General features: G+C 61.4%; 1 protein-coding gene and 1 long non-coding RNA gene across 51 annotated transcripts in view; one reads left to right on the forward strand and one right to left on the reverse strand.

The window, feature by feature from the left end:
* Positions 1–24,275, reverse strand: part of TSC2 (TSC complex subunit 2) — a 30,733-nt gene that overhangs the window by 3,394 nt on the left and 3,064 nt on the right. For 2 of the 50 annotated variants that reach the window (XM_081555450.1, XM_081555449.1), the window contains exons 4-33: positions 23,586–23,696; positions 22,782–22,926; positions 21,677–21,794; positions 21,287–21,335; positions 20,745–20,870; positions 20,350–20,423; positions 19,210–19,336; positions 18,326–18,469; positions 17,394–17,531; positions 16,786–16,889; positions 16,290–16,371; positions 15,068–15,223; positions 14,517–14,633; positions 12,076–12,198; positions 11,331–11,416; positions 10,998–11,148; positions 10,266–10,388; positions 9,671–9,805; positions 8,261–8,450; positions 7,372–7,465; positions 7,071–7,173; positions 6,842–6,936; positions 5,630–5,758; positions 4,107–4,268; positions 3,810–3,962; positions 3,575–3,687; positions 2,863–3,078; positions 2,183–2,386; positions 1,546–1,614; positions 233–363 (exon numbers count right to left, since the gene is read on the reverse strand). In XM_081555450.1, coding sequence (XP_081411576.1) covers positions 233–363; positions 1,546–1,614; positions 2,183–2,386; positions 2,863–3,078; positions 3,575–3,687; positions 3,810–3,962; positions 4,107–4,268; positions 5,630–5,758; positions 6,842–6,936; positions 7,071–7,173; positions 7,372–7,465; positions 8,261–8,450; positions 9,671–9,805; positions 10,266–10,388; positions 10,998–11,148; positions 11,331–11,416; positions 12,076–12,198; positions 14,517–14,633; positions 15,068–15,223; positions 16,290–16,371; positions 16,786–16,889; positions 17,394–17,531; positions 18,326–18,469; positions 19,210–19,336; positions 20,350–20,423; positions 20,745–20,870; positions 21,287–21,335; positions 21,677–21,794; positions 22,782–22,926; positions 23,586–23,696 — 3,768 coding nt within the window. Of the gene's footprint in view, positions 1–232; positions 364–1,545; positions 1,711–2,182; positions 2,387–2,862; positions 3,079–3,574; positions 3,688–3,809; positions 3,963–4,106; positions 4,272–5,629; positions 5,759–6,841; positions 6,937–7,070; positions 7,174–7,371; positions 7,466–8,260; positions 8,451–9,670; positions 9,806–10,265; positions 10,389–10,997; positions 11,149–11,330; positions 11,438–12,075; positions 12,199–14,516; positions 14,634–15,067; positions 15,224–16,289; positions 16,372–16,785; positions 16,890–17,393; positions 17,532–18,325; positions 18,470–19,209; positions 19,337–20,349; positions 20,424–20,744; positions 20,871–21,286; positions 21,336–21,676; positions 21,795–22,781; positions 22,927–23,585; positions 23,697–24,275 lie in introns of all 50 variants that reach the window. The other 48 variants (XM_081555442.1, XM_081555441.1, XM_081555448.1 and 45 more) reach the window with 31 other exon arrangements.
* On the forward strand, positions 1,253–4,775 carry LOC145531841 (uncharacterized). Its single transcript, XR_014072801.1, has 2 exons — positions 1,253–1,399; positions 1,533–4,775. It is a non-coding gene; the product is annotated as an uncharacterized LOC145531841 (long non-coding RNA).

Genomic DNA, 24,275 nt, shown 5'->3' on the forward strand with positions numbered 1-24,275 from the left:
TCAGCAACAGAGTCAAGGCCCCAGGCTATAGGATGCTAGTGTGGAGGGGCTACAGCCCCGGGTGGACCCCTGCAGGGAACCCCACACTGCCCCACAACAGAGACACACACAGGGATGGGGGGCGGCGGAAGTGCAGAGCAAACCAGCCTACAGCAGCTCAGCCCCGCCGTGCCCCCAGCAGTGGGTGATAGCACCCACCGGCCCCTCAGGCGGCTCCCCCAACTGCACTCACCCTGCTGAAAGCGTCGCTGCGCCCGTAGCGCCCATCGGAGCCTAGTGTCGCCTCAAAGTCTTCCAACTCGGGAGGCTCCGCCGACAAATTGGCCTCGCCTGGATCTCCCTCCTCCAGGACTACTGCAGAATCTGAAGGACACAGACGTGCTGCTGGACGCCGGCCCGGTCCCAGCTCTCACGTGGCCTCAGGGTACCGGGTTTCCCCATGAGAGGGCACAGCGGCTCCCCAGCAGGGCCTGGCCCAAGGCTCTCCTGCCAGGGGCTCTGAGCCACCCCCTCCCATCGAGCCGGCTGGAGGAGGACATTCTGAGTGCCCTGACACAGGGGGTCTCTTCATGGGCTCCCAGGGGTCAAGATGGGGGGCACCTGGCCCCTTGGAGTGCCCACCTTCCCATCCCAACGTCCACAGAAGCTGCCTGGGCTCCCCCGACAAGGCAGGTGGGCAAGGGCAGACAGGACCCCTGTGCAGAAGCCCCTGTCTGACACATGCCCTGGCCCAGAGGAGGGGCTTTGACCAGCCCTCAGGAGCCGGGGAGAATTCCGAACTCCTCCCTGCCAGGCCCCAGGGAGAGACCAGTGAGGGGCCCCATGTGCACACAGGCTCTGAAGCCGTTCTGGAGGGTGGAGGCTTGCCTGCTGAGTCCGTACCGACCCAGAGCCAGGCAGCTAAGGAGTGAGCATGACCCCAAAGCCAGATTTCCTGTGCCAGTGCCAGGGCGAGGGGGCTGGAAGAAGCGACCGAATCAGAGCAGCCCCGCACCACACAGTCCATCAGCCACCTCGAGAAGCCCTGCTGTGCCCGCCCTGAGCTGGTCCTGCCCATGCGGGAGGCCTGGGTGGATGGAGCGCCTGGCCAGCCACACCCTCCGGCCGGGGGTTGGGAGCAACAGGCTGGAAGCCAGCCTGCAGGGCCCTTGGGCAGCCCGTGTGTAAGACAGACACACCCCCATTTGTGGGCTCACAAGGCCCATCAGCACCAGAGGCCAGGGCGGGGCAGCTCTGTCCTCTACCCGCCCCTGGGGTGGACTCGCCCAGGTCACTTCCTCAAGCTGAAGATGGGCTGGGAGGGCCCGACGGGCTTGGGAGCAGAACTCAGCCACAGAGAGCCCAAGGCAGTGGGGGTTCCTGCCGGCAAAGCACAGGCATTCTGCACCAACATCCTCATGTGAGTTGGGGATGGCTCCCTGAGGCGATGAGAGGCTCAGACAGGGCCGGGGAGGGGTGACCAGAGGAGGGGCGATGACATAGCGTCTATGAGGCAGAGCGGTGCTCTGCAGCAAACACTGCTTTCCTTAAAGAGCGTACGAATACCTGCCCAGGAAATGCTCCTGTGCAGCTTTCCTTGGCACCTGGACTGGCACAGGGAGGAGAAAGAGGCCACTGCAAGGGAAACCGTGAGCGGCCCGTCAGCAGGAGGAAGGCCACGCACAGCCGAGCAGAGAGGACAGGCACCGCCGGTCCTGCAAGGACCCGAGCCTGGAGAGAGAGAGGGGCGGCCAGCGCTCCCAGCTGCTCCGGCGCACGCCGGGGACAGGAGCGCTCCTCTCCTCCTCACGAGTGGCCACCCGGCTGCAGGGAAGCTGGGGAGGAGGGCGGCGCGGGCGCAGGCGAGCTTGGTGCATCCATACCCACACCCCAGCAGCAGTGCGGCCATCTCCAGGACCCTGAGTGCTGGGCACCCAAGGAGGGTGCAGAACGAAGCCCATGTCCACCCCACGAGCGGGGCCGGCTGAGCAGGGCTCGAGCCACCGATTCACGGTACCACGTCTCCAGAGGGTCCCCCTGCAGAAGCAGGCCCCACTCTCAAGTGCCAGGTCTGCAGACGAGTGTGCCCACGTGCAGCTGGCCTCCTCAGTGCCCAAGGCTGGCAGTGCAAGATGGCCTGGGACCCCACGCAGCATGTCCGCCCTCAGACGGGGCGCACAGGCGGGCGAGGGCCAGCGCTCACCTGTGTTGGAGCGTGGGGGTGGGGGTGGCTTGGACGAGCCAGCCGCTGGCACCGACAGCGACTTGTACAGGGCTGTGTCGCGGCGCTCCTTGAAGCGCTCGGCAGCCATGAGGGCGTTCGACAGCTCCTGCAGCGGCATGCTGTTGATGTCCGAGGAGAAGGGGCTGAGTGGGTTCTCCAGGCTCATCAGCCAGCTGGTGTTCCCTGTGGGTGGGCTCAGGGCTCAGCACAGCACCCCAGCAGCAGCCCTGCCCTCTGCCCGCCCTGGGCAGCCCCAGCTGTGCCCTGCTCTGCTCTGACCGGGGTCCATACAACAAACGATGACTAAGACACAGAGGGATGACCGTGTAAGGACCCAGTGAGAAGACAGCATCGAAGAGCCCAGGAGGCCGCGGGAGAAACAAGGCCTATCCACAACCCTGACACTCGGCTCCCGGGCTCCAGGGCCGGGAGGCAGGAGATCCTGTGCTTAAGCCACCCAGCCGGCAGGGCTTTGCTCTGGTGGCCTGAGCATACCAGCTGCCAGCCTGGCCCTCACGCCCACCTCTGGGGACTCAGCTCAAGGTGACCTCCCGACTGCCTGCCACTGGCTCCCGCGTGTCCAGAGCGTTTGCGTCACTGTGCATACCACGAGCTGACAGCAGCCCAGGCCGGCCAAGCAGGGGCCCGCCCCCGGGTACCTGTGGGCCTGCGGACCAGGATCTCCGCCCAGCCCTGGGTCAGCAGGGGCACGTAAGCAGCCAGGTTTGTCTTCTCCTTCTGCGCTGGGAGTGGGCTGCCACCTGAGGCCTTCTCAGGCTGGCTGGCTAGAGCAGTCTGGGAGCCCAGGGACGTGGGGCTGCTGGGGAAGTGGGAGGCTGGAGTGTCCAAGGCACCCATGCGAAGGCCATGGCCCCCTGAGGAGGAGGAGAGGCGAGGGCTGGCGACCACCACCGCTTGGCCCAACAGGCCTGGCTGTCCAGCGGGGGCCCAGGCTGCCAAACTCCAAGCTGGGGCCCAGGCAGCCTGGCCCTCCCCAAGCATGGCCCTCATACAGTGTCGAGTCGGCCTCGGTGGACCCAGGACAGTAGGCAGGGGCCCCAGAACCCGCCGCTCAGACCATGGCTCATCTAAATGACAGCAGAGAAAGCCCCAGGGGTGGGCTGGGCTGGGCTGACAGCTCACACAGGCCCTGAGAACGGGACCCCGTGGCAAGGGGGCTGAGCACTGCTGCGCAGAGGCTGCACCCCCTCCTCACCTGGTGGGGAGGGCTCGCAGACAGCACTGGAGTTCCTTAGAGCTGGGCCAGGCCTGAACAGACTGCCTTGTGCTGCAGCTCACAGGCCTTTCTGAGACTTGCATGGGGGACTCACAGAGGCCCTGGGAGGCAGGTGGGGTGGGGCGGAGGCTCACCAGACATGGAGCGGACACGGTCCCGGGCTCCGTGGTACATCTGCTGCCCAGCCTGGGACTCCAGCTTGGCAGGCGCCTCCTTTGTCTGTCGCATGTGCATACTGGGGTCAGAGCTGAGGACAGAAGGGTCCCAGTGTGACCAAGGTATTCCATGGGCTCAGGTGGTCTGACACTGTCATGCAGGTGTGGGCTCAGGATGGAGGCCAGGCAGACAGAGGCAGAAAGCAGTGGTCACCTCAACTCTGGGCCGCCTTGCAGCTCTCCCGAGTCTAGGCCTAGCAGTGACCGGGTCCCAGTCCCCACACTCGTCGTTACGGTGACAAGCTTGTTCCCAACCAGCCAGGTTTTGGTCCTGCCACCAGCCAGGAGGAACTCTCCTACGGGAGACCTGAAAGCACAGGAGTCGGTCAGCACCTCACTGGATGGGCGCCCTGGATGGCCAAGGCGCCCCTAGACCACTCCTGCGGCCGCTCTGACCGAATGCAGTCACAGAAGAGTGCAGCCCTGCCCCGTCCTGGAACCCGAGTTGCACCTCTTGGGGACCGCCGTGAAGTTGGAGAACACGTATCTGGCCATCATGTCCAGACACGTCTCTGTGAGCTCCAGGTGGAGGTTTTTCAAGTTGTCGTCGGCCTGGGCCATTGAGTTCTCATCTGCAGACCCCAAGCTGGCGCTCGTGAGAGAGGTTTGGATCCTGCTGGAAGAAGAGCCACGGTGAGGTCAGATGCTGGCAGGGGCCAAGTCATCTACCACCGGGGCCAAAGCTCAAGGCATGCAGGTGCGGAGAGGGCCGCGCTCAGAAAGACCCGGCAGGGCACGTGGCCCATTGAACCACATCTTGGCAAAGAGTGGACACACCACCCCGGGGGGCAGGCGGACAAGGGCTCATGGAGAGACCCAGGCCGGCTTGTCGGAGCAGAGGCCGCGGAGACGGGGAGAGAGGCTGGCCCCTCACCGAAGCACAAGAGAATTAGGTGACCACTTTGTGGCAGAACAGTGGAGTCATGCAGAGACGCGGAGACCACAGGACACAGACAAAGATTGCATTCTGCCCCCGGGCCCTCCCATGGAGGACGGGCAGGGTCTGGGTCCCGTGTGAGGCTCTGCATTCACCCCCACACTCAGCTGCCTGGCCCTGCCCCGTGACCAGGAGGAGGGGCATGTGCAGGTCTCACTCCAATACAAATTTCACACCCCTGTGGCTGAGTTTTGCTCATGGTAAGTTGTTGAAAACAGCTGAGAGGGGAGCCTCCCTGACAACTCCCCAGCCCCGATTCCCACCCAGGTCAAACCCCACTCAGGGAAGCCAGGCTCAGGCTGGGGCCCGAGCCAGGCATCAGCAAGGGGCTGGGTCTCCGAGCTGTGGGACGCTGAGGCCTGAGGGGGCTTCCAGGTGAGAAGACGGTGTAGCCTGGCCCACTGCCATGAAGCGGTGAACCCCACCCCTCAAGAGCCTCAAGACACAGCAGGGAAAGTGACGAGGCTGCACCCCTGGGGAGGCCAAGCCTCCTGTGCCTGGCCCCCGGCCCACAGCCCTACACAGAAGCCCCTGTTTCCTCTCACCTGCCATAGAAAGCAGACCTTTCCCAGAGGAAAAAATCAAGAAGAAAGCCCACTTGAGAGAACGTGAGAGAAAAGCCAAACCCTAGAGACTGTCCTCAAGTGACTGGCATGGGTGTGGCTTTAGTTTGCAAAGGCCCCTGACCTCCGGGACAGCCTGTGGGCGCTGCCACTGGACACCACAAGGGTCACCCCGCTTCGGGCCCCCAGGCCGGCCTCTGAGGACGCTGTGCAGCTAGCCCGCGCTAGTTCGAGGCCGGGTGACAGAATGCAACCTTTCCAACCCTCTCCACCAGGCTCCCTGCCCCAGAGCCCCGGCCACGCGGCCCAAGGGCTGCCAGGCGGGCTCTCCTCCACTCTGGCCAGGGAGGGCATGGGCAGGTGACGAGGTCATGCAAGCAGCCCCATGCACTACCACCCGGGTGCTCCCGCCTGGCAGCGCCACTCACGGCCCAGCTCCAGGGTCCGAGCCCCCCGCCCGACAGAGCCCACTACCTGCGGACCACATGTTCAGACACACTGATGCTGCGGCACCGGAAGGCATCGGCTGCAGAGCTCTCCTTGAGTTCTTTCACGGGTGGAGAGTTATTCAAGCCTTGTTTGGGGGGTCTGGCTATCCTCAAACTACCAGGTGAGGAAGGAAGGCCCAAGCCCCAGAGAGCCCAGCTCCCGGCAGGGAGGACAAGCCATTGGAGGGATGAGGAGGAAAGGTCACAGGCCACAGGGTCAGGATGGAGAGCCCGCGGGTGAGATGAACAAAAAACCATGCCAGAGGCCAGTTAGCAAGGGGAGAAACAGAAAACAAAAATGCATGAAAAATACATCGTGTAAACATGACAGTGAAAAAGTAAGGTTTCACGCATGATACTAAAACAAAGAACATTAGTGCAAATTAAACGTGTGGATCGCACTGCACGGCAGATTCCAGGCTGTGCTGACCAGGTGTCCCGCCCCCGGCTCGGGACCAGGTGCTGGTGCCCTGAGGGGCACAGCTCCAGAAAAGGCCAGTTCTTAACTCCAGGCCCAGTCCCAGCCGCTGGGACCCTGAGAGAACAGCCTCTGACTCTGGTCACACGGACTTCTGGAAAATGCCGTATTCCCACCAGGGAGAGCCAGGAAAGCTGGACGGGAAGTGGGGGCGGGACGGAGGGCAGCCGTTCAAATGGAATGCAAAACAAGAACACGAGGCCTAGCACGGCTCTTCTCAGATTTGGCAAAAGCAGCTGAGATGTAGAGCGTGTCCCCAGTCAGCAGTGGGCCGAGGGAGAGCTCGGGGGAGCAGGCCACCGCAGTCTGAGGCTGGGTGTCTGCGGCTCTGGACCCTCATCCAGGCCGGGTGTAGGGTTCTCAGGAGTCAACCCTGGGCTCATTCAGTGAAGTCAGCCACAAATCCAGATGCCCTAGAACTAGCTGGCACCCCAATCTCCAGCTCGGCGAGTCTGTGCTTGCCCACCATCCAGGCAGGACCAGCCAGGATCCAGCACACAGGCTCAGCCACACCGAGGCCCCGGAGGGCGCGGGCCTCCCCGGCTTTCTGGGGCCACCGGCCTCCTGAGCCCAGGGCACCTGGCGCTCAGCACGGCTGCAGGGGGCTCACCCTCAGCCACAGCCCATCTCCACTCCCTGGCCTGGGGCAGCCAGGCAGCCCCGGCTGCATCACCACGCAGCCCTGCTGGCAGGCCTGCCCCGCCCACACAGGCCCCACACCTCTTGGGCCTCTCGTTGAGACTGGTGCTCCGCGCTCTGAAGCTGTCCTTCTCGGGGGTGTCATCGAAAGACAGGAGGACGTTGGAGCGCAGACCCTGGCAGAGAGGAGTAGAGCTGAGCCACAGGCCCAGGACACAGGTGGCCACGAGTTGTGCCCAGTGGGACCCACCTCTCCTCCCCCTCGTCACCCTGCTCCAGCCGTGGACGGCCAACGGCCTCACTGGCTCACCTTGGTGATGTAAGGAACAAAGTCCTTCCGGAAGGGCAGGCGGCAGCGGATGAACCACATGGCTATGACATGATGGGCCAGGCACACGATGTACTGATTGAACCTGCCGAAGAGAGAAGGCGGTGCTGGCAGCCCAGGGAGACGTGCCAGGAGGGAGGGCGGCAGGTCAGAGGCACCAAGACCAAGCAGGCCTTCTATGCCCAGAGGCCTGGTCTCCGGTGAGCAGAGGCCTCCAGCTGGCCTGGGCCACACCCAGGAGGAGGAGGGCCTACAGGGACGCATGGAGGGCCCTCGGACTTACTTGGAGGGGTTGGTATATGGCAGGGAGATGGCAAACACGCTGGCGTACTGCTCTGCTGCGAAGTTCCTATAGAGGTGAGGCAGCCTGGCCAGAGCTGCAACAAGGAGAGCCAGTGAGGGGCCCGACGGCTGGGCAGACGGGCCCACAGTCACAGCAGGGCTGGGCATCAGGGGTCCTGTGCTGTGTGTCTAACGCCAGCCCAGCTACTGCAACCCGAGGGGGCAGCAAAGGAGTGGAGGTGGCAGCCCACCCAAACATGACCATGCCCCACCCCTGGGCCTTGGTTCCAAGGGCTGCAAACAATGGTCCCCTGGCTCCAGACTCCTTTTATGACCTGTGAGCTAAGGACACCTTTATAAAACTTTGTAAACAAAAAGAATATGCAATCACGGCTTCTCCCAGGTGGCCTTTTACAAAGCAAAGCCCTGCCCTGCTCCTGCTGTCCACATGCCTGAGGCCTGCTGAGGGCCAGATACCCAGGGACACTGGGAAGGAAGGGGCGAGTCAGGCACCCCCAGCCCCTGGACACCCCAGCCTGAGAGGTGAAAGGGCCTCCGAGCTGTGGCTATGCTGAGGGGACAAAGGGAAGGCTGAGAGCCAGGCCGAGCACACCCCAGGGCCAGCCAACAGGCGGCTTTTGGCCCCTGACCGTGAGGGCAAAAAGGAAGCCAGACCCTCAGGGGCCAGGAAGGAAAGCCCTCAAGCATGGGGGGTGGGGTGCAAAAGCCTTGAGGCAGCAGAGGGGCCCATGAGGCACAGCACACCTACCTGAAGTAAGGGGAGGTGAGAGTCATGAAGGGTTACTTCAGGCAAGGTGCAGCCCCAAACTCAAGAGCCCACCCGGCTGACACCCATCCCAGCACACATGGGCGAAGCCACAGACACGTACTGGACAGGAACTCGAGGAGTGGGATGGCCATGCTGGCCGTGGCCGAGATGTGTGTGAGCTTCACGACCAGGACGGGCAGTGCCTTGAGGATGACGTCAGGCATCTCCACGCTGCACACGGCCAGGGCCACCACGCACTGGCTGGCACAACGGTAGATGAGGCCTTGTTCCAGGCAGTACACCATCTCACGCTGTGGACGGCACGAAGACTCGCACCAGGCCCACCACAGGCTGGCCCGCGTCCCTGACCCATCCACAGAGCGCCCCTCTTGGGAGCCAGGGCCTGGTCTCTCCACCCCCACCCCAGAGGGGAAGGCCAAGGGCCTTATCCCAGGTCTTGGGGCACCCAAGCGGCAGCGTCACCAGCAGCTGACCCCAAGCTCAGTGGACAGCGAGGCCTCCCTGACGCCTCTCCACATGCCCCCAGCCCACTCCAGAGCCAGGACACGCTGGGCTCAACTCCCTGGGCTCTCGAATCCCCAGCTGTCTGCCACAGCAAGGCGGCCGGGCCCACACCCACCCTGGGCCGCATCCCGGGAGAGAAGAGCCGGCTCAGGCCACAGCCTCGGGGCAAAACCCCTGCGCCCTGGGTGCTTCTGACCTCCTGCAGCCAGCCCCACCCCTCAGTAACACTCTGGGCCGCACGGGTCCTTGGGGAACCTTCAGCCAGTATGGCCAGCTACCCCAGGAGTACAGCCATGGAAACCAGGCCAGGCCACACAGGAGGAGCTGGGGCTCACGTTCCCCCAGAGTGTGAGTGGGCAGTGAGGCGGGGAAGCCAGGTGCAGTGAGCCCCCGGCAGCACTGACTGGGAGCGTGGGCTCAGGGCCCACATGGTCCTGGGTCTAGCGCCTCGCCTTGCCCTGACCATCCCAACACTTCTGTTCTCTGCTCAATGAGGACAGAGTGACAAAGATAAGCGCTGGGAACTTAAAAGAGGTGACGGCTCCTTGCGGGCTTTGCACCCAGCAGTGTGGACCTGAGGAGACAGGCTTTATCATGCGTGCTTGTTGCTCCTAATGACAGATGTGGAGGCAGAGAGAAGTAGGGGGCCTTCGGCCCGGCCACTCTGCCTCTCCACACACGCCCAGGTCAGTCAAGAGGCTGCGCACCTACCCTAAAGCTGGAGCAAGGACAAGCCAGGAAATGCTCCTTAAAAAGAAAATGGGGCTGCGTTGGGAGGGGACATTCAAGCGCTGCATAAGCCCACACCCGGAGAGAACTCGGGAGCACCACTGGGTCCAAACGTCTGCGGTTCTAGGCTGGGCCAGCCCACGCCTGCGGTGGCCCCAGAGGGAAACAAAAGCAGCTGCCCTCACCCTGGCCCAGCACCAGGTTATAAGGAAGACATTGGGCCGCTGTGTCTGAGGCCAGCATCCTGGGGACTAACTGTCCCTCTCCCGCCCAGTACCTGTCTGGTTTTGTCCAAGTAGTTATGGTAAGAGATCAGTGCCGTCAGCACAGGAACCACAGCAAGATGTAGGTCGGTTCTGGAGAAGCCTTCCGGGGTGCCTCGGAGCCGCTCCAGGGTCTTGGGACCTGAAAGCTAACAGCCACGGCCCAGATGTGAAGCTCTGTCGGCAGAGAGGTCACGCCAGGTGGCTGGGGACCCAGGCAGGCCCCTGAAAATGGAGGCCCAGCGGGAGGATGGGCCAAAGCCCTGGGACCCTCCTACCTCCTTTTCTAACCAGCAGTCTGCTTTCTCACAGCAGCAGGAGGACACCTGCTGACCCGCTAGGGAGACAGGAAATGGGGTGCCCATATCACAGAGCTCCTTGGAGGAGCAGGGGAGGAGTCAGGACCCCATCCGGGCCCGTGAGCTCAGCCCTTCACTGAGGCCCCTGATCCCCCACAGGCGAGCCAGATGGGACAACAGGGTCCTGGAGGCCCCTCCTGCGCTCCAGCCAGGGACTGAGCCTCTGAGGCAAACTTGTTTGTGCTACATGTGGGCCCGCCCACCCCACAGGCTCTGTGGACCAAGGGGAGGGCCAAAGTAGAAGGCGCACCATGGAGCAGAGGGCAGCAGACAGCTGGTCGACACTGCACGGGGAGGTGAAGATGAGGACCTTGTAGCGCAGCGACTCAGGCAGCTTGCTGAGCACCAGCTTCAGCACCTTCCAGTCGGCCTCCTGCAGCAACGGGAGATGGGTCTCAGGGCCGGAGCCCGTCTGGGCAGCAGCAGGGCTCGCACCCGCTCTCCCGCGTGACCTGGGCCTCTTTCCCCGCAGCTCGCACTTGGAGGCTCAGTCCTGGACCATGGCCACTGCCTCCAGACGCCAGGTGGGCAGGAGGCCCAGCTCCAGCTTCAGTGCAGGCAACTTACCCACCTCACCGCCACCCCGGCTCCCTCCTGCTGCTGGAATCACCCACCTTCCAAGACTGCCCTCACCTGCCCCCCTCACACCCCAAGACATAAAATGCCACCATCCCCCTAGCCCCACATCTCCTGTCAGAGCCTCCCCTGAGGCACGCCCCACGCTACAATCCAGCTGTTTCTCCACACAGTACCACAACCACTCTTGTACCGCAACCACTTCCCAGAGCAGAAGGTTTCCTGGGCTCCACACCCAGCTTCCAGGGATGCACTGCCCATGGCAGGCACTCAGCACCCCGCTATGGAACCAGAGGGCCCTCAGGTTTGAGTGCCCCCCACAGTCACGCACACGGGGAAGGGGCTGAGCACCTGGGGAGCATCCACAAAGCTTGGTCTGACCCAGTGCAGCTGGGAGCCCTCTCACCTGCTTCAGACACTGCAGCAGGACACGGAAGAGCAGGGAGTACGGCAGGGAGCCGAGGCGCACGGCGGGGCCCGTGGGCGCAGGGCCAGGGGGCCCGGTGGGCGGGGACAGGGGCCCCCCAGCCTTCTTCTCAGAGCTCCTCTCTGTCTCCCTGTGGGAGCGAGCAGGAGATGCGCTGAGGCCAGAGCTCCCACTCCAGCAGGCTAAGGATGGACGCAGGCCCCGAGCCCCAACCGGGGCTGCCCGCCAAGCCCTCTGGAACCATCCCCAGCCACAGGGCCGCCCCAGGGAGAGCGCAGCCAGCTGCCACCCAACCCCAGGCCCCTGACGTACAGGTAGTCACAGACGCAGTAGGGGCTGAACCTCACGAGCCCATCCTTGCTGGGCAGGCCCAGGCGGTGCAGCGAGTCGGCCCGCAGCTGCAGCAGGAAGTCGAAGGCCTGAGGAGAGCGGGCGGCGCGGTCCGACAGAGCAGGCCATGGCCGCCCAGCCACCCAGGCTCTTGGCAGAGGTGGCCACCTCAACGGCAAACCCGCCCCAACGCCACGGTGCCCGTGGCCTCCCCACAGGGCTGGTGACATCCTCATGAGAGCTGGGCAACACCGGTCTCTCACCTGGGGCAGTGGGACCTGGCCGGGCAGCAACACATGGCCCGGGGTACTGACAGCAGAGCTTTGCTCAGGACACCATCGCCCCCCAAACACAGAGGGCCATCCCCTCAGGCAGACACTCCATGAGGGACAGGGAGGGACAAGGCTCCCACCCCAGCGACCTCTGCTCACCCTGGGCCAGCTCCCAGGTGGAAGCTCAAGCCAGGGTGCCCCGCCCTGCCCTCCACCACCAGGCTCTGGGGCATCAGGACCCCCTGGAAGTCAGGGCAATTCCCGCTCTTCGCCCCTATCTCAGAACCCCATGTGACTGAGAGGCACACAGACCACAAGCCAAGGAAGCAACAGGCTCAGCTGGTGTGAAGGAGGGACAGTCTGCTGCAGACCCCCCAGGGCCCCGCCACCCCTCCAGCCAGCGGTCACTGCGTTTGCCGAGCCGGCTGCAGCTGCTGGGCGCCCTGGGCACACACCTGCAGACGGATGCTGCTGGCAATGGGCAGGGTGTAGCTGTGCTTGTAGTGGAGCTGAATGTGGCTGACCAGCATCTCATACACGCGTGTGGCATGGCTGGCGGGCAGGGCGTACAGCTTGGTCTGCAGAGAGAATGCCAGTCACCTCAAGGACAGGAGGCTGAGATGCAGCCAGGGAGCCAGCACCGGGGTGTCCGGGGGAGCAGCCAGGCAGGCACTGAGGTAACTGACCACATCTACCGCCCTTTAAAACAGACAAACCCTGCGATCCACCAACGCCACTCCAGGCTTCCTTCCACAGGTACGGCCCCACGTGCCCACCCCTGGTGAAGGTGAAACACCAGAGACAGTTACATATCTGTGTTGTCAAAGGGAATCAGATAAGAAATCAGGGAAACTGCCCAAAGACACAGCCATGTGTGGCAGGACCCACGTGCGCTGACAGCACCTTCTCAACGCCACGAGGCAAAGAGGGAGAAACGGGGGTTAGGGGGTCACCCCGCGCGGGCCCATGAAGGGGGCTGTCCCCTCGTGGTGGGGTAGTCATCCCCACCCCCTCCACAAGGCAACCTCCCTGACAGGCAAGGCCTGAGGGAGTGGGGTGACAGATGGAGCACAGGGCTGCCAGCAGCCTGGTTTGGAGGAAGGGGTCAGGGGTTATGGGGCAGGGCTGGGGTCCCCTCTGTTGTACTCTAAGCCTTGGAGAAGACTTGAAACATGTATCACTGTACACACACACACACACACACACGCTTGACAGCCCCAGGTCTCCAGGCTGGATTTCCAAGTGAAAGCAAGATCGTCTCTCCCTCCTTCCCTGCAGCAGGGTTCTGGTCCATCCAGACCACAGGGCTCCCCACGATCTCTCAAGTCAGGACACAGGGAGCATGAGGCTCCTGCCGACAAGACGCTCAGGAGGTGCCGTTCAGTATTTGTACCAAATACACTTTAATTTTAAACTTTCACGCCAGGTAATAAAAAGTCTACCACGTGTAAACTTTACAGGAACTGTTCTACCATCAATGTTTTACAAAGTAGTTGATGAACCAACTGATTCAAACATTCCATTTTACACAATACAGATCCTGGCAGGTGACCTTAAGTAGCACCGTGATGCTTTACCCGTCAGCGATGGACGGGTGGTAGGCAACAGAAGCGTCTATCACTGCCCTGCTGGGGCGCGAAGGGACGGCCACGGTGCCAGCAGCCCCAGGGGCGCCTGTGAGCACACAAGGACAGCCACCATCCTGGAGAGCGAGCACAACACGGTAAGAGCCACTGGGGACAGAGAACAGGCACAAGCATCTAATGGGCAGATGACCTGTACCCAGAGAGTGAGGACCCCAACAGCTCAAGAAAGACAACCCAACCTAACAATGGCAAAGGACCCGAACAGACGTTTCCCCAAAGAAGACACAAGCAACTAACCAGCACGTGGAAAGACGCTCAGCGTCATCAGTCACTAGGAAAATGCACATCAAAACCACAATGGGACTTCACTTCCTATCCACGAGAATGGTGACAATCAAAAAGAAACAGAAAATCAGGAGTGTGCATGAGGGTGTGGCGAAGACGGCCCTCACCACTGCTGCTCGGAATGTAAATGGGAGCGGACCCTAAACAAAACAGCCTGGCAGCTTCTCAGACGACAGACTCTAAAGAAAACAGCCTGGCAGCTTCTCAGACAATTTCCCAGAGTTATTGGCTGATTCAGCAAGTCCACTCCTAGGTGGATACCTGAGAGAAAGGAAACATTTGTCCACACAAAAACTCGTATGAGTGTTCACTATAGTCAAAAAGTGGAAATGACCCAAGTGACCACCACCTGATGAATGGATACCCACACAATAACCATTACTCAGCGAGACAAAGGAACAAAGTACCAACGCATGCTATGACACGGGAGAACCCTGAAAGACATTATGCTCAGTGAAACATGCCAGACAGAACAAGTCACGTGTTGTGTGACTCCATAGCTATGCAATGCCCAGAGTAAGCAAATTCACAGAGAAAGCGTGTCAGTGACTGCTAAGGGCTGGGGGTGCTGAGGGGAGAATAAGGAGGGACTGCTAATGGGTGTGGAGCTGTTTTGGGGTGACTGTCTGTAACGACAGCTGCACAACTCTGTGAACTTAACAAAAACCACCGAACCACACACTTGAATGGATGAGCTGTATGGTATGTGCGTTACCTCTCAATAAAGCTACTTTAAAGAAAGCCACGCAACCGTGGGGCCACACAGAGGGCAGCCCTTCCCACCTCCCTGGCTCCAGGGACAGCTGAGGCAGATCTGCACTGACTCGGGGCCTCGTCCACCCCGTCGTGAGGACTCTGACCTGGCCCCACAGCCCCGAGGCGGCAGGACCACACACGGCCTGCCCTCTGTGACCCCTGGGAGTGTGCAGGTCCCCAGGGAGCAGGACCCTCGAGGCAGAGCCCACCTGAAGGATGACCAGGAGCCCCAGGACTGCAGTCTTCACATCCTCCAAGGAGGCCGAGTACGCGGCCACATCCCTCTCCTCCAGTTCGGGGGACGGAGAGAGGGAGCGGGCGATCACCTGTAGAGAGAAGACCTCCACTAAACCCCAGCTCTGCGCTCCCTCAGGCAGCAATCGTCACCTCCGAAGTTCTCTACCAGCGAACTTTCTCCTCTATTTCTCAGAAGAAAAGGTGCTGTCCACTCAGCCAAGGCACAGATCAAAAACTGCAAATGCATTTTAAAACTAAAAGAAAAAGGGTGCTGGTTGTGCAGAAGAGCAATGGACCCAAGCCCCGCCCCAGCCAGCCCTCCCTGAAGCCACGGAGACACGTCCAGGGACCCCAGGCAGCAGCAGGCCCGGCCAGGCCTCCCAACTCCGGGAGGGAACCAGTCTCGGGGAGACTTGAGCAGTCAGTCTGCAGCGGGTCTAGGGAACGCTGCTGCCTGCTGAGCTCTGCCACTGAGAGGGGTCCCAGTGGCCACCTGGGCCCCCCAGGTTCACACAGCTCTCACTTTCTCAATGATGTCCAATAGGCTATTGAAGTGATGGGTGTGGCAGCCTTCAGCCAGATCTACCAGCAACTGGGTGGCCAGCTTCCGGACCTGGTGGTCTCTATCCTCAGGGATGTGGGAGAGCTGCGAGATGACCACTGAGTTGATAAGCTCCTCCTGCACCAAGCACAAGAGCAGCCAGGTGAGCCTCTGGCCATGGCTGAGACACACCCAACACATCATTCCAGACTTGGGTCAACCCATTGGCAGGGGTGTGCGAGAGCCGGAGGTCCCCTACTAGGGCGCTCGGCACAGCCCCTCAGCTCAGGACAATGACAGGTACACAGTGGCCCAGCGTGGGCAGAGCCTGCAGGTGCGGCAGTGACCATGTCCCCGCTCCCTCAGTGTCACAACTCAGAAGGACCCCACGCGGAGGGCCCTCTGCATGTGCACTGATATCACGGGGCCCACTGTCATGGGGCGGTAGGATGAGTGCTTTCACAGAAGCAGGTACAAGGCACTACAGGAGCGGAGAACAAGACATGACAACCCCAACACAATGGACCCGGGAGCCCAGAGGGCTTCCTGAAAGAGGCAGTGCTATGCTGACTCTGAAGGGTGAATTCCAGCAGACAGAGATGCAGAGAGCGGGGACGCGGAGGGGCAGGCGGGGCCGACAGGTCCCAGGAGCAGTAGGTATTACAGCGAAGCCGCCGCGAGGATGCTGCTGGGAGAGAGGAGACACCTGGCGCCCGAGCGCCTCTCCCGGAGCAGGGAGCCCGGCGGGCGAGGCTGTGGCTGTTCTGGAAAGAAGGGCAGGTTCTGGCCCCAAACCCAGAGAAGGATGGACCGGAGAAGAAGCAACGCAACAGAGAGGCAGGCGGGGCCTGGCACCACCCTGGCAGTGGGTGACCCACCCAGAGTCTGGAGAGCGAGCGTGATCCCAAAATCAAAGGAAAACGTTCCCACATAAGATTGTTTTCCTGAAGGCAGGGGCTATGCCCTCCTGGCCTCTCAGCCACAGGCCTGGCAGGAGGGAGGGAGGGAGGGGTCAATGAGCAAACAAAGCCTGCCACTGAGGGGCCCCAGCAGACCCCAAGTCCCAGGCCAACCAAACCCAGGAGGCCTGCAGCACCCAGCAAGGGCCACAGGCTGCTTCTGAGGCCAGCATTGCCCTGCATGGCCCTCAGAGGTCACCCCACCCCCGCCACCCCAGGGCTCCCGCGCCGGCCCAGACACGCACCTCGTAGAACTGCCTGTTGATGAGCAGCACAAAGGACAGGACGTCTAGCACCTTGATGCGCACGGCGCTGCGTGACTCGTTCCTGGGGGCGGGGCACACCTGCTGGGGCTGGGCAGGTGCACCGGCCGCCGCCTCCCCCTTCGCCAGCCTGAAGTCCGAGGGTTTCCCTCTGGGCACCCCACACCCACCGCCTCGGTGGCAGGCAAGACTGAGTCCAGATTCTTGCCGAATGGACCCAGCGCAGCAACATGCAGACCCAGAATGGGTGGAAGGCAGAGCACCTGACCCTCAGAGACATCCTCTTTCCAGACAACCACCCCACAGGAGGAGCAAGTGCAGCAACCTCAGGGGACTGTCTGTCTGCCCTACTGGAAGACAGACCCTCTCCCGTGCAGTGAGAACCATCACATTCAAGAACCGGAGAGGAAAACGCTAACTGTGGCCTGGTCATGGGCCTACAGAGCAGACACAGGTCCGCCGCCTCCGGTGCGCCTACCTGAAGAACCTCTCCATCAGCAGCTGCAGGTTGTGGATCCAGCCGTCCTTCGCTGGATGGATGGACTGAGCCCTATAGGTTATTAAGTTTAAGAGGGAGGACTCCTATCAAAAGAAAACAGACCTGGAGTTAAGGAGCCACTTGGCCCTTCCCGAGATTTCCTCATAAATCCAGCCGCATGCTGCTGGCCCGGGAGGCCAGCCACTCCAGGACACAGTTAGGGAGCCTATACGATAGAGGCTCTGCTGGCCTTCATAAGGACTCACTGAAAACCCACATGAAAGCCTTGCATCAGGCTAGCCTCTCTGGTGCCAGGACAGCCTGAGGCTCGGGGAGCAGACATGCCGAACATGGTACCGCCAGGCGTCTCCCACCACGTAGGTGGGTGGAGATGAAGTAAGGCTGTGCGGAGTGCCCAGACCCGCACGCCTCCAGCCTGCTGACGCCTGCAGACATCACCACCAGGGCACGACCCCCAGGGGAACAGAAGCCTGCCCAGGCCTTTACTTCAAATTCACGGAGAACCTCCCCCAGACCCATACAGCGCACCCACCAACCACCTAACCTAAACCCCAGCCCCACCGAGGTGAGGAGAGAGGTGGTCTTACAGGCCTCTGGTCCGCACACCTCTCCACGAGCTCAAAGTATCTCTCCTGCGAGCCGTGAAACTCGTTCTGGTCACACAGCTCCTCCACTGTGCTCAGCAGGTCGTGCACGATGGCGCTCAGCTCTGGGCTGTCCAGGCTCTGCAACACGAGGACGCCGGCACTCAGGAAGGAGCCCAGCTCCCTTCCAGGACTCGGCATTGGAGTCCTCAGCTCAAGGCAGCTGAGTCCAGACTCCAGCCCTCCAGCCGGGCCGGGGGCATGACTGCCCCGTGCTGGGTGTGCCAGGCACTGTGCCACTCCTGCCCACTGGGAACTGCGGATCCCACAGAGCGCTGGCGCTGCCTGCACAGTGGGCTGCCCCCAGGCTCTCACACCTTCTAAGGGGCCCCGTGGCATGGTCTTCCAGCCCATCCCTCCAAGATTAAGCACTGCCTGAACAGTCAGCACCCACCCCTAAGGGACGAGCACCTAGGCCCTGCTGAGTTCCGGTCCTTCCTCCCATGGGTCTGGCCGCCTGCCCAGTGCCCCAGGAGGCCCAGGCCCAAGCCTGCGCTGCGTGTGGCTGCCTCTCCTCACAGCCCCTGCTCCAGCACATCCTCCTTCCTGCTACGGGCAATGCCTTCCTCCAAAGTTCCACCAAAGCGGTGGGCAGGAACTGTCTTCACGGTCCACTTGCGGCCGTGGGGGCGACCTGGCAGGTTACTCCGTCCATCCTGATTGACGTGGCCCCCCACCCCCTGCTCACCTACAACACAGTCCTGCTCCAGCTGACGGAGCATGTTTGGGAAAAACAACCATCTTCAGTGGACCATGAGCCGACAGCCCTGAACACCATCAGGGGACACACCACAGCGGGCTCTGAGGGAGGGCCCTCCCAGCTGACCAGTCCACAGTCCCGGTCCTCCCCGTGCCAGCCTTCCTGCCCACCTCACCTGGAGCTGCTGGAGCAGGCGCTCTATGATGTTCAGCAGGATGTCCCAGGTCACGGCCTGGAGCTCCCTCCTGTACTTCTTGATGAGTCTGGTTACGGAGAGAACAATCTCGTAGGACACCACCTCATTTGGACAGGTCATGGCCTGGAACACAGGGCACGTGGTGGTCAGCTCCTGCTAGCTCTCACAAAGGAAGCCCCGGCACGCGGCCCTCCCTCAGAACCTAGCCTGAGACACCTCACTTCCACACGTCTCACAGGCCACAGAAACAGCACCTCAGGAGCCCAGAAGCGTGTGTTCTATGCTGGCTCCAAAGGGCCTGATGGAGCCAGACCGTTCACCTCAAATTCTGGGCCCCAATTGACTGGCCTCATGAAATGCAAGCCATGTGCAGACAGCATGCCCTCCCCACCCAGGACGACCCTGATCAGGACATGGGGCAAGCCTGGACACCACCCAGCGCATCTGTTCGTCTGGTAAGCTGAGGAGAGTGTGATCACCCCAGCTCACCAGGGTGCCGTGACAACTACGTGAAAATACACAATAAAGTGCTCCAGACTCCACCAGGCACTGTGGAGACACGCGCTACCATCTCTGGCCTCATTCTAGAGCAAGGGGGAGGCTGCCGCTTGACCAAGGGGACTGTCGAAAGCAAGCATGTAGCTATCCTCAAGGGCATCTTGAGCAGTCCTGATGCTAGCTGGCAGAAGATGAAACTCATAAAGAATAACATCTGCTTGCAAATGAACACTTCAAAGGCCCCACATCTCGTCCCTACCTGCAAAGCCCCGTCCCTACAGCAGACTCCAGTATGACGGGCCTGGCCCAGCTGAGGGGAGCCCCCCAACACTCACCAACTTACCACGGTGCGGAAACTAAGTTACCTCATAAAATGACGGCAACACAGATGTTGGGGAATTCTTGAGAGAATAGAGCCGGTGGGCACCCCAGAGAGCCATGCCAACAAAGAACACAGCTCCTCTCAGCAGCGGTGCGTCCTCCATGTAGGCTCTGAAAGCGTTCCCGGGAAGACGGGACGTGAGCAGAGGGCAGCCTGGCGTCTGTCAGGCTCCAGCAGCTTCTCCACAGGTCCCTACGCTTTTGAGGTGGGAGCAGAGCGGGGGAATGGGCTGCATAGGGGGCCCAGGGGCAGCACAACAATGCGGTCCGTTCTCACGTCTGCTCAACAGTCATCATGCTGACTGGCTGAGGAGCCACTCAAGCTGCCAGGACACAAAGGCCCTCGGCCTCGTGGTGCTGACAGCCTTGGAGACACAGGTGTGAACCAAATGATCATGTAAACTAAGGCCGGGGACCCTCCTCGGTTACAGCTGAGGAGGAGCCGTGGGACACGAAAGCAGACCTGCTCGGGCCATCAGCGAATCCAGGCACAACACTGAGATGTCGAGGACACTCAGAGAAACTCAACCCAGACAGCAGGACATTCCAGCAAGGCGAAGAGTAGTACAAGGCCTGGGGTGGGTGGTAGAAAAGCATGACGGAGGGAAAGAGAGGCTCACAGGCTGAGGGCACTAGGAGCCACTGTGGCTTCAGGCAGAGAAGGACACGGTCAGATCTGTGTGGCTGCTGTGTGGAGGACTGGACTTGGGAGGCCAAGAGTGGGTGCAGGAAAGCAGTGAGCAGGTTAGAGCTGAGGGTGGGGGTGGGGCCAGGAGTGGACCAATGAGCCATCCCGGGGCAGAAGTGACAAGCCCTGCGATGGTCTGGCTGCAGGAAGTGAGGCAGGGCCTGGGGACGTGGCCCACTGGAGGAGGTCCGCGTGTGGAGGGAGGTCGGGAGCTCAGGCTGAGTATTCCGACTTCACCAGCAGGAGGACAGGAGCAGAAGACATGCGCCCTGACTCAGGGCTCCCTTATGGAGCAGCCCCCCACCAGCCCAGGAGGCTCCCATAAGCCTGTGCTGGGCCACAGCCCACATGGGGAGCCTACCCGGGGGCCCCATGGCCCCCGAGCTGCCCGCACCCGCACCCTCGCCCACAGGCCGGGCGGCCCGCACTCACTCACCTGTCCTCCATGATGCGGCACATGTGGTAGATGGCGCTGTGGCCCAGGTGGGTGCCCAGGAGGTTGCGCATCAGCTGGGGAGGAACACGTTGCGGTCAGACGGGCAGACACGAGCCCCAGGCCTCGCACGGGCACGCCCTGCAGCCCTCCGCACCCAGCTGCTCTCCACCACATCCTCCCAGACAGGGACAGCCAAGGTTGCCTTCAAAATGACACCAAACCCTGGCCTCCGCTCAGCCACTGGAAAAGTGCCCTGGCTTCCCTAAGCAGGCCACTGTCTGGGCCTCCAAGAGTCAGAGGCCATTCACTGCATGCAAGAGGGCCCTTGTCCCATCCTCAGGCTGACTTGTCACCTCCCCTGGGAAGTCCCTGTGGGACGGCAGGGGAGACCCTACCTTCCAGCAAGGCTCACAGAGCTCCTTGACGTTGATGGTGCGGCAGAGAGTGACAATGAACAGGGGGAGGCTCTCGGCTGGCAGACAGTTGTAGCAGACCACGGCATCCAGCACCTGCAGAGATACCTGGGGGGTGGAGAGAGGGTCAGGCCACTGCCTCCTGCCCACAGGAATGGGACACCTCCACCGCTTCCCACCGACGACCCTTTGGTCAGTGATGATTGCCCTCCCTCTGCCAAAGTGGCCCTCCTGGGACCCACAGAGTCAGTGAGCGTCTGGGAGGCCCTGCTCCATCCCAGTCACAGCGGATCACCCCGTCATGAACTATGACCCCAAAACTGATGCCACCTAACTGCCCTTCCTTACAGGAGAGTCCTGGGCTCAGAGAGGCCAAGCAGCATGCCAGAGGCCACCCAGCTGGTGAGCGGCAGCACAGGGCTTGACCCAAGGGCCTAGGGTCTCAGTTGCAACACCACCTGGCCTTCCCAGGAGGATGGAAGGGACCATCCCTGGGGCAAGGGGGGATTTGGGGGCTCACTGACCTCTATGTCCACGGAGGACACGGTCTGGACACACAGCAGGCAGACCATGCTGGGGAAGAAGCACAAGGCAGCTGAAAGGACACTGCCCAGAGGCTGGGTGGCTCCACTCTACTTCCTGCTTCCTCCCACAGGGCTCCCGCCACCCAGCTCGGGGTGTGCAGCACCAACACCACGCCCCACCCGCAGGCTGCAGCTGTTCTGAACACATGACAAGTGACAGTAAACCCATCACCAGGTGACATCACACAGACAGCATGTGGAAAATGGCTCTGGCCACTTCCAATGTCTCATTTAATGATTTCAACAGCTTTATTCGCCCTGTAGAGCTGCACTGCGGACATGAGACAGTGAGACTGCGATCAGGCCAATGTGACTGAAAAGCTTTCTTACTGGACCATGGATGCAATGTATTCATCAAGGTAACAGCTGTTGAATTTGACTAAGTTCACGAGCACCAGGAGGAATTCGGAGGACAGGCCAACATCCATCCACTGCAGGACAAAGTCCGCTAGGGAAAAACAGAGCAACGTTCATACAACTCACCCCCTTCCCAGGAAACTGTGTCCCCCTCCCATTCTCTGCTGGAAACCACGTCAGTGGTCCCCATGGAATGACAGGCAGGCCACCAGGATGCTGATGGAGGCTGAGCGGGAGCCCTAGTAGGCCAGCGAGTCACAGGAGCTCACCAGCACCCATGTGTGTGAAGGGTCTGGGCTGGGGAAACGGCAGTCTTTGTGCATCTGATGCTCACAGCCCTGACCCCTGATGCTGGGGGTGCAAACAGAGGGTAAGAGTCTAGGAGGGCCTACCCCACAAGAAACACAAGCAATTCTCAGTTCCTAGCCAAATAAACTTGGACAGAAAACCTGACCACTGCCTCAGCGTCAGCACCTGTGCTGGAGGAGAGCCGACAGCTGAGGCCTGTTTTCTACGTGACGGAAGAACAAGGCCCAAGTCAGATTCACTTCTTCCTCTGCCCTTCTCTCTCCCCACAGCAGTGACATGAACTCTAAAGATCATGGAAACTCACACTGTAAGGACAACAGGGAGGACAGACAGCTAAGGGAAGGACTAGGAGGCCAGACTGGCATGAAGGGGAAGGAGGAAGACAGTCAAGGTGTCCTGGGCCCCGGAAACCTCAGGACACCCTGGGCAAGACCCAGCCTGAGGCCTGGGTTGACTGCACGCTCTCCAACAACAAAACTCAGACCACCCCCTGCCCACCCAAAAGACATGTCCAGTCCCTAATCCCCAGGGGTTCAGAGCCAGCAGGTCTGGAGCGAAGCCCAGAACTCTGCATTTTTAACAAACTCCCCAGGAGCTCTGAGCAGCTGAACCGGACTGCACACAGGTGAGCAAACCTGGGTGCTGCAGCGCCCTCTTCAGGCCACCCTTGTGAATTGCAGTGCTCCCTCTGGACCCTGAAGCCTTGGGTATCCCAGATTAAATCTGACCACCAAGGCCAGAGAAACCTCACACCCAATGTGGCACCCACCCAGTTCTTCTTCCAAGTAGGTGATGTGTCTCCCATTGTCAGTGAGGGCCTTGAAAACTTCCAGTCTCTCATGGAGGTCTTCATTAGAGGGGTAATCCTTGATAACCCTGAAGAAGAGGGCCCTGAGAACGCCCAGGCGGTCCCCCTGAAGACAAAACCATGGGGTCAGCAGTCAGGATCCCCTGGGTTTCCTGGGCAGCTGTGAGAAGTCCTAGAAGTGCCACAGGCCCCAAGACTCCCAGCCCTGGGGCTCTGTCTCCCTCCCCTAGGAAGCAGCTGTGAGGGACCAGCTGGGGAGGGGATCAGGCGCACTGGCCATCAGCTGACCCATGTGTGGAGCACCTACTAGGCGCCCAGGTCTGGACACGGGGGTGGGTACTCAGCAGGGGCCAATGAAGCCCCACCCTCGAGAGGTGGTGTGAAGGCGTAGAGAAAACCAGCCAGGAGGTGAGGGAACCTCCCGGGCAGGAATGGCGAGGTGGCCTGGGTGTTCCAGCAGGGCCGGACCCCGGTGAGCAGGGGAAAGAGGTCAATGAGAGCAAGACAGCAACGGCACACTCGTGCCAGCACCACTCCTCATGCTGCACAGACTGCCTCGTTTGCAACCCAGAGAAAAAGGAGGGACAAACACCCTCACTGGAAAGGAGAGGAGGTGGGGGTGTGTGCGGGTCACAGAGATACGAGGGGTTGACACCACGTGCCCACACGAGCAGTGCAGCTGCAGGGCCCTGGGCACTGGCCGACCCGTGCAGGGTGCCACCACCAGATGCAAGTCCAGCGTGCTCAGCACACGGCCGCCCTTACCTGCCCCTGCACGATGGCCTTCAGCAGAGCCAGCACTGCATGCCGGGCCTCGGGTGGCCGCTCTGGCTGCAACAGGTCCGAGACGGCCTTCCAGAGTGCTTCCACTGCGTGCTGCCCGGCAGAGAGGGGATGGTGATTGGTGTGCTGGCCCCTCAGCTCAGGGGACAGTCTCATAGGCAAAGGACAGAGCAGAACAATGTGGTCTTCTGACTTAAACTCGCTTCTCTAAAGCCCTCATGTACACGTCACAGCCAGCAGCGAGCATGAGCCTGACCAGGGGACCGGTTCCAAGCTATTTCAAACCCTAGTAGGTCCTTTAACCCTCACCAGGCCATAGGCTGAGGGCAGGGAGGAGAGCAGGTGGGCCAGGGGGGCTGTCCTGGCTGCCCCCGGAGATCAGCAGAGAGTTCCCAGAGCTTTCTCAGCCTCTCTGGGCCAAGTCACCAGAAGACGCTCAGAACCAGCAGTGACAGAGGGATCCCCGGGCCTGTGGCCTGACCCAGGAGCCCTGTACTCTGGTTCCCCCTTGTGTGAACAACCCAGCTTCGGGCTACTTAGCACCTCACCCCGACTCTGCCTCTGCTGCCCGGCTGGATCTGCTAAGTACTCTGTGCAGGTTTTGGAATCTGCCTCCTAAGTCCACCCAGCCCACGAGGGAACTGAGCCTTTCCCCAGAGCTCCTCGAATCAG

Source organism: Giraffa tippelskirchi, chromosome 13, assembly GCF_054371585.1.
Source record: "Giraffa tippelskirchi isolate mGirTip1 chromosome 13, T2T-mGirTip1v1.2.pri, whole genome shotgun sequence".
NCBI classification, from domain to species: Eukaryota; Metazoa; Chordata; class Mammalia; order Artiodactyla; family Giraffidae; genus Giraffa; species Giraffa tippelskirchi.